This window comes from Lolium perenne, chromosome 5 (assembly GCF_019359855.2).
Source record: "Lolium perenne isolate Kyuss_39 chromosome 5, Kyuss_2.0, whole genome shotgun sequence".
Classification (NCBI taxonomy): domain Eukaryota; kingdom Viridiplantae; phylum Streptophyta; class Magnoliopsida; order Poales; family Poaceae; genus Lolium; species Lolium perenne.
The window spans coordinates 207,846,643-207,855,429 of record NC_067248.2 but is presented as its reverse complement, the minus strand read 5'-3'; the positions used below and the strand labels follow the sequence as shown (position 1 = coordinate 207,855,429).

At 47.0% G+C, this 8,787-nt stretch overlaps 1 protein-coding gene across 1 annotated transcript; it reads left to right on the top strand.

The window, feature by feature from the left end:
- Positions 1-1,975: 1,975 nt before the first annotated feature.
- LOC127304056 (disease resistance protein RGA5-like) lies at positions 1,976-8,526 on the top strand. The gene is made up of 2 exons (XM_051334769.2): positions 1,976-2,895; positions 8,382-8,526. The coding sequence occupies exons 1-2, from the start codon at positions 2,045-2,047 to the stop codon at positions 8,524-8,526; spliced, it is 996 nt and encodes a 331-aa protein (XP_051190729.1). The 5' UTR covers positions 1,976-2,044.
- Positions 8,527-8,787: the final 261 nt, after the last annotated feature.

The following is an 8,787-nucleotide window of genomic DNA, read 5'->3' as shown; positions in this document are numbered from 1 at the left end:
TCAAGCTTTGCAACCGGTTAAAAGATTCCACGCACATAAAAAGCTCTATTTCTGACATATGGCATGGATGCACCAATTTCTGTGAAGTGCACTATCTTTCATACAAACATAAACGGAGATAGAGTTCAGTAATGGTTGAACCAATTTCTATGACTTGTAGTTGGTTCATTAGTTGTTGTGAGGATGGAAATGATCGTGCGCCAAGGCGTGTATCAGAATCTAGCATTAGTTATTTTTCTTATACTCCCTTCATTCCTGTAAAGAGGGCGTATAAAAAAATCACTTCTTCGCCACAAAATAAGGTGTGGGGTGTGGTTTAACCGTTTTCTTCCAAAACTACCCCTCGTAGTTGTTACATCAACCTAAAATATCGGGAGTAGAGATGTTATTTTTGTTGCTGCCGTTGGCTTTCCATAGCGTGAAAGAGGCTCAAAAAATTTGGGGGAGGAGCATCTATCGTGGAGAAGCTATTGGAGATGCATGTGCATGAGAGGAGGAGATGCTTATTGTGGTGTTGGGATGTGAGAAATAGGAGGCGCGCGTCTCCATGCAGGAGAGAAACAAGGCAAAAACTCATCGTGAGAGAGAAAACTAAGAGCAAGAACGATAGAGTAGTAGAGTCAGCTTCTAGCTCCACCATATTGACATGTCATTTATAGCTAATTTTATAACCAACATATACAGTAGTGAGTTACAAAAAAAAATACTACTTTAGTGATACATGGCTCAGCATCCACTCTCATAAAGTATCTAGGAACATGTGCTAGAGCTAGCATTTGCATTAGAGTCCATGGAACAATCTCCAAGCTGGGCACTCATTCTAGAGGCACGGGAACTTCTGAAGATCTTTCGAGACATCGTCGTCTCAAAGGTGGACCGTGTGTGCAACGGCATTGCTCATGTCTTGGCGCAAGTAGGAAAATCAGTTGTTAGTGCTATTTTATGTGACTCTGTTCCCGACTGCCTTCGGGGCCTAGTTTTTCTAGATTGTAAGAACATTCTATAATCTTTGGGCAGTAGGTTTTTTTCGCACTCTTTTCCTTACCATGTACCTGAGGGGACTGGAAGGTTTTTAATGAGACGGTCTGCTGCATCTTATAATATATGTGTTCTTATGTAAAAAAATGGAATGGAGGCCATAGCCACGACAACGCAATCAACTCGTCGTGACAAACACTAAAAGCCAAGGCTCAGATTCAAATATCACACTGGATACCGCGTGAGCCGCGTTTGTTCAAGTCATCGCAAGTCTGCGCTCTCAGGTAATATACTTATTGACACGAGGTTGCAGTACTGCTTAAGAAAATATAAAAGTAGTATTAGAGGACATACTACCAAGGCAGGGTTTGAACGTTAAGTAGTGGCATTAGTACATAAAGTGCTTTCTACGAGGTAGGACTATACTCCTACTGGCCAGAGGCACAATATTCTAAATTTTCATTTTTCTACTAGTATCATTTGCCGCTGTGAGCTTACAACAACCCAAAACTGTGTGTACGATCTTATCTCACGACCACAAGTGTGCGACTCCAGATCCCGGCCTCGATCGCCCTTACGATCGACCCGCGTCTCCCCCGCAACACCACTGATCTGGCCGATCTCGTTGGCGGGAGCAACCCTGGCGACAGCGCCAAAGGTACTTTTCCACTCATGTGCTCTCAGTCTCTTGGTCTCAGTGCGAACTGTTCTTTTTGTTTTCTTTTGTGGTGATTTTTCATACTACTTGTCTTGCTCTTTCTCGTCATTTTGATGTGGAATCGTGCTAGGCGGAGTTCCATCATTACTCACTTCATCTTGGGCTGGTATTCCATCGAACCGAAGGTGGAAACTTCAAAGTTGCTGTTTAGGTGCATTTCTACAAAATTTGCTCCGGATTCAAGGTATATGCATAGTGTTACTTTCGCGAACCACACAGATCCGGATTTTGCTCTGTTTATCTAATAGAAACCATTATGTTTGAATTACAGAATTTCAATCCAAAGACACTGCCATAGCCGTGCGTTGATTGTGAGCAAGGAACCAAGGACAAAGAAAGGTTAAGGTAATGGAGGTCTCCAGTGGGGCGATGAGCCCTGTCCTCCGTAAGCTCGGTGAGCTGCTTCTCGATGAATACAACCTTGGGGAGAAAGTGAAGAAAGGTGTAAAATCTCTCCTTACAGAGCTGGAGCTGATGCATGCCGCCCTTCGTAAGGTTGGCGACGTGCCATCGGACCAGCTCGACGAGCAGGTTGTGATTTGGGCTGGCAAGGTGAGAGACCTCTCCTACGAAATGGAGGATGTTGTTGACGACTTTCTGGTCCGGGTGGATCAGGGTTCAAGCGGCGAGCCAATGACCATGAAGAGTCGAGTCAAGAAATTTCTCAAAAAGACGAGAAAATTATTTAGCAAGGGAAGAGCACTGCATCAGATATCCGGTGCCATCCAGGAAGCTCAGGGTCTTGCCAAGGAGTTGGCGGATCTGCATACAAGGTATCAGATTGACATGACTAGCACTAGCAATGGTGCTACCACTAGCAATGGCGCAACAATTGACCCTCGTGTGATAGCTCTGCACAAGGATGTGGAGAAGCTTGTTGGCATTGACCGCGCAAGGAATGATCTTATCAAAATTCTGATTGGTGAGGACGGGAGTCCCAAGGAACAACTGATGTCAATCTCTATTGTTGGTGTTGGTGGGTTGGGCAAGACAACCCTCACCAAAGCAGTGTATGAGAAGATCAAAGCTCAATTTGATTGCGCGGCTTTTGTCCCCGTGGGTCATAAACCAGACATCAAGAAAGTTTTTAAAGACATCCTCTATGGCTTTGACAAAGAAAAGTTCAAAGACGTCCATAATACAACAAGGGATGAAAAGCTACTCATAGAAGAAATTGGTGAATTCCTTGTGGACAAGAGGTATGTATCTCACAAAATGCTTTCTTCTAGTAGCATATATATTTTGAAAGGATGAAATGGATATATATGTATAACGGATTTCATGTCTTTATTTCCTTTTTTGTTATATTTTTACATTGTCATCCATGTCTCATTTTAAAAACCATTTCATTTTCATTTTTGTGCGCGCACCTTTTTTCTTAGTCTTGTTGTTCTATTTAATATCTACTTTAATAAATTCATGCTGCCTTTCTTAATATTTGTGCATGAACCCGTTAGCGATTATACAAAGAGTCACTAACCCCGTGCTTGTTGTAATTCGGTGGATCTACAGGCATATTTATGAAGAAACTACCTCTGTTTGAAATTATAAGGCTGGCGCATATATCTAGGTTGTTAATTTGACCAACATAACATGAATTATAATAAAATTATCTCATTAGAAAGTAAAAAATCTAAACTTCCTAATGGTACATGTTTTAAAATAAATACTATAAAAGGATTTAAGACCTATGGATATGTGTCGGTCTTATAATTCTGAACGGAGGGAGTACAACTATGCATTTTCATCAAACAATAGAAGGATTATGATTACATATACCATAGACTCCAACATCTTTTTTTGCATGTAGGGGAGCATGTAAATAACAATACTCTAATTAGGTTTTCCGTGTTTTTTTTTTCCTTCAAGCGTACGCCATGTACCTTTTCCTATCATGGTTGGATCACTCTTTGTTCTCACATATGGACAATGAAAAAAAAAATCTAAAGAACATTTTTTGTCTTCTACGCAATGCAAGGAGTCGGGCTCTAATTAAAAGTTTAAAACAGGTATGGCAAATGTAAAAGTCACTATACTGAAATGCTTGCGTCGCTCCCTGGGTTGGCCCGGGAAAAACCCTAGCCGATGCCCCCACCCCTCCTCCGCATCTCCTGATCGCCGCTAGAAGAAGCCAGCGGGCAAATCCCATCTCGATGACGGAGGATCTCGTCTCCTCCTACTTCTAGTGACATGAGACCTCTGGGCTAGATGCGTGCATGGCAGAGATGGGCTCCGGGGCGGCGGTCCCGGGATGGTGCTGGCCGGTCTACTGGTGGCTGGATATATAAGGCAACCGTCGCTGGCCATGAGGCGGTGCCCTCTGTCGCAGCCTGGTTCCTCGGGCCTACGATACATGGCTGGCAGTAGTTTGAGGCGGGAAAGAGGAAACTAACGACGGCTCCTGTTGTGTGGCAGCACAATAGTCGATGCTTGGTCTAGCGGTGGATCTTTGGCCCGCGATCTGCTCGACTACTACTTCTCTAGTCTATCGATGGTGGCCGGCAGGCATCATGGTCATGTGGATGACACGAAGCCCGGATCTTCAATTTGGTCATGGTATCAAGCACCATTGTATGGGGAGGTCTGAGGCTGGCGGTGGTATGGGATGCCCCCTAAACGTCGAGATCCGGTTTGATTCGAATCAGCAGGTGCTACGCACGATGTCTGTTATGAAGGTGTCAAGTCAAGCCTGGCCAGCGGTAGTCAGGGGCGAAACTCCCCTTAGGGCAAGGTACGGCAGCTGCCCTACTTTGGGTTTTGGTGAATACATTGGGATACACCTGTTTTTTGTGAACAATTTGAGTAGTCATACGTAAAAAACAGATTCAATGAGAAAGTTATGCTTTTTTAGTGAATAGTGTGCAAAAATGACTTCAAGCCAAAAAACAAAGACTACGTACAAAGATTTATCATATATCTTACTACGTAAAACATAACCTTGAGTTACTCCTTATTCATAGGCTGAGAATTAGACTTAACATTGAGCTGGTATTATTGGTATGTTTGTAGATTCTTATAGTCAAATATGTTTCTATTTTTATTGTATAAGTGATTGTGCTTGAGTTATATACTCCCTTTGTCTCACAGCTTAGGGCGGAAAAAATTACTACTTTTCCTCATAGCTTAGGCATTGGGTCACCGGTATCGCTCGGATCACGATTTTACCCTTGCTTCCCGTTTCCCCCTCCTCAAAAACTGGTCACAATTCTCTCCCGGCGGCTGTGCTTCGACTTTTGTGCCGAGTTAACATCCACGGCCTCTCACGATCTCTTTTTTTTTAACGAAGATGGCCTCGAAAGGCCAGGCAGATTCCATTACCAGCGGTGGGTACAAATATTACATCGTTGCCCTTTTACATATACTGCCCTAGAAAACCTAGAATTTGAGGTACAGGCCACGAAAATTGCAAAAAGGACCCTAGCAACAATATAGGAAAAGCAATCAAGTGCCTGGGTACCATCTCCACCGCACGCCGGTGACCTCCAAGCGCAGAGCGCCGAGATCGGAGAGAGATTAGCTCGATGTGCTCTCCATTCCGGCGAGAACTCAACCGCGCCGGCCATCTCAGCTTCCCCGGGGACGAACCACTTGGAGAAGAAGCCATGGCGAGCTCCAGCGCGAGATTGAAGAGAGCCTCCAGGGGAGGTTGAACTCCTGGACGAGGGTCGCCTGTCGACCATGGAATTTGGGGGCGGGGCAGCGAAGCCGGCTTTGGCCCCCCAATGAAGAACTCGCCAGAGAGATTCCACAATCTTCCAACACCATAGCCTTGCAGATCTGCAAAGAAGAACAGATCGAGGCTTGCCTCCGCGCCCATCACCTCGATGGCCGAGAAAAGGAAGCGAATCAATCTCTTCTCCCCGATCTGGAGAGCTCAGATCGAGCTTTATTGAAGAGATCTTGACGCCGCCGTGTACTCCTCCGGCTCCTTCCACCAGAGCGCCAGGAGCAAGCATAGCACCATCAATCACCACCATGAGGAGCTCGAGGACCTCGGCAGCTTGAACCCTCATGGCATATCGCCAGTCTCCACATGGGTAGATCTAAAACAGCTAAACCTAGAACTGTAGAGAGAGGGCCGAGCCCCTCTCCCCCATCGTCTCCGGCCGGCTGAGCCGCCGGAGAGGAGGGGGGAGAGGCTCGATGCGGTCGAGGCGCTCTCACAGACGGGAGGGAGGAGATAGAGAGGAGAGGGGGAAATGAGAGCCGTATATCCCCACGATCTCTTTGTTCACCTGCAGATCCACTTCATGCTGTCGAAGCTCCACATCCAGCTGCAGCACTACGTCCATGTCTAGCTGTGGCTCCACGTCCTGCTGCCGAAGCTCCACATCCATGCCCAGCTGCGGCTCGCCAAAGGACACACGGCCACGGCCGCGTCTGCCAGTGGCCGATCGACTGGCCGATGAACAGAGGGCCAAGGCCGCGTCCACCGGTGGTCGACTGGCCAACGAAAATAGGGCCACGACCGCGTCCACTGGTGGTCGACTGGCCAAATAACAGAGGGACACGGCCGTATCCGCCGGTGGTTGACTGGCTGACAAACAGAGGGCCACGACCGCGTCCACCGGTGCTGGCGATTTTGACAAAAATAACATATTTGTGAAAAAAAAACATAGAATGACCCTCCGGCTAAACTATTTCACCGGACTAACGCTTTTGTGTAGCGCCCTTGCCATCGGCGCCACACCTCATTGTGTGGCGCCCATGCAAACAGCGCCACACATCCATGCTGATGTGGTGCGGTCGACGATGCGCGCTGTTGACCAGCCGACATGGCAGGATGTGTGGCGTCGTTCGCATGGGCACCACACATTGAAAGTGTGGCGCCGTTCCGAAGGGCGCCACACATCCACTTAAGTGTGGCGCCCGCGCCCACCCCAGCCCGACCCTCCTCATTTCCTGCTCAGCTCTTCTTCCTCCTCCTCAGACCAGCCACCCCACCTCTCTCCCCCACCCAAATCCCTCTCAAATCTTGGTGGATTTCGTTGGATCTGTCCGTGGAGACCGTTCCCAACCCGTTCCTTGAGGTAATCTCCTCCCTTCCCCTTCTTTGCATCCAATGAATTGATGGATTTGGTTGGATCTACATGTGAAACCCTAAGTTGATTTGAGGGTGGATCTAGATTTTGTTGGATCTTAGGTTTTGTTGAAGTAGTACAAGTGGTAGGGCTAGGTTGATTTGTGTTGATTATGGTAACTAATGAACACATGTATGTATGTGTTGTTCACATTACGCTAGGGGGATGGAAAGAATTGTTCATGTTCATCATGTGGACAAGGATGCTTATTTAAAGGGAAACCGAGAGCCGGATCCGGAAGAGGTTGACTTGGTGTTTGACCGTAGCCCTAGCTTTGCCGGGGTGGTAGCACAAGTGAGGATTGAGTTGAATTGGAATGAGCCAAATGATGGTGTTGAGCTAGAGGGAAGACATAATGTGGGGTTTGGAATGCACACCCGTTGGAAGACAATGCGTATCAACTCCGAACAACGTTGGTCCGTTTACAAGGAGACGGTGGCCGAGTCACAAGACAAGGCTTTGGAGTTGTTTGCAACCAAGACGGTTGATGCTCATATCGAGCTTGACCTTAACCGGTGCTCCTCCCCCGTTGAAGCTAGGAGTCCACCACCCATGAGCCAAGAAGAAGCCACCGAATCTCCCATTGTCCAATCTCCCATTGCCCAAGATCCACCGTCGGAGAAGGAGTATGACGAGCATGACGATGGTGATAATGGTTTTGAGATGAATTACAACAATGTCGGTGATTTGGATGCATATTTGATGCAAGAGGACATGGACCACTCCATTCCTTATTCTCGATGCTATGCGTCGGACTCGGATGATGATGGGCCAGATGAAGAAGTTTATGAGGATGGCTTTAAGGCTAAAGAAGCCGAAAGAGCCGAGATCTCCAAGAAGGTAACCGGACGGGATATTCGGATACCATTGTTCCGTGATGTTAGTCTTGCGTATGGAGCCGTGGTTGATGATGGTGGAAAAAGTTTACTTCTTGGAGCTAGGCCAATTTCCAAGAGAGATGTGGATGCGAGGACGGCTATGATCTTTAAAGGGCTAACGTTTGATACCTTCTTGGAATTGAAGGTATGGTTGAAGGAGTTCTCGATTAAGCATCATCGCCCTTACACCGTTGTTCACTCAGACTTGAAGAAGCGGTACATGCTAAAATGTGTAGATAAAAGGTGCCCATGGATTATCCGTGCAAGACCTTTCAAAATAGGGCCCTCTTGGCACATAACAAGTTGTGTAGCCACTCACATGTGCCGGGGGCCGAAGCTTGATGGGAAGGATGCGCAGCCGGACCACCGTCAACTCACATCTGAGTTCATTGCATACAAGCTCTCGGCTGAGATATCATCACTTCCAACCATGCGCATTAGGTCCGTGCAAGATATGGCAAAATCCCGCTTTGACTACGACGTCAAGTATGGGAAGGCATGGAAGGCCAAACAAGCTGCATTCAAGATGTTGTACGGTGATTGGGAGGAAGCATACAACTGAGTCCCTAGGTTGTTGTTAGCGACGGCCGCTACTAACCCGGGCATGGTTCATGTGGTGGAGCATTCTAGTACCAAAATGACATTGCATGTCGGTAAAAGAGTGAGGGTATTTCACCGTGCATTTTGGTCATTCGAGAAATGCACGAGGGAATTCGAACATTGTAGGCTGGTCATCGCCGTTGATGGTACCTTCTTGACCGGGCAGTACAAGGGCACACTATTGGTGGCAATAGCAAATGATGCGAGCAACCGTTTAGTACCATTGGCTTTTGCATTGGTAAATGTTGAGAACAATGATAACTGGGAATGATTTTTCCATATATTTAGGACGAGGGTCATACCACCCTCAAAGTGTGTGTTATCTCGGATCGTCATCAAGGAATTCTCAAAGCGGTGGAGCTTGACATTCCCGGGCATGCTCCCGTGCACCACCGATGGTGCATAAGGCATTTTTGTGCAAACTTCTACCGGGCATGTAAGAATAAATAGTTGTCTGACCTTCTTCAAAATTGTTGCCTCGCTTACTCCAAGCGCCGCTTCGCAAACCTATACAACGGCTTGCTGAAGCACA

Coding starts and splice junctions, on each gene's coding strand:
- LOC127304056 (XM_051334769.2), top strand. CDS start 2,045: ATGGAGGTCTCCAGTGGGGCGATGAGCCCTGTCCTCCGTAAGCTCGGT. Junction 2,896..8,381: donor GAATTCCTTGTGGACAAGAG/GTATGTATCTCA, acceptor CGAACATTGTAG/GCTGGTCATCGCCGTTGATG.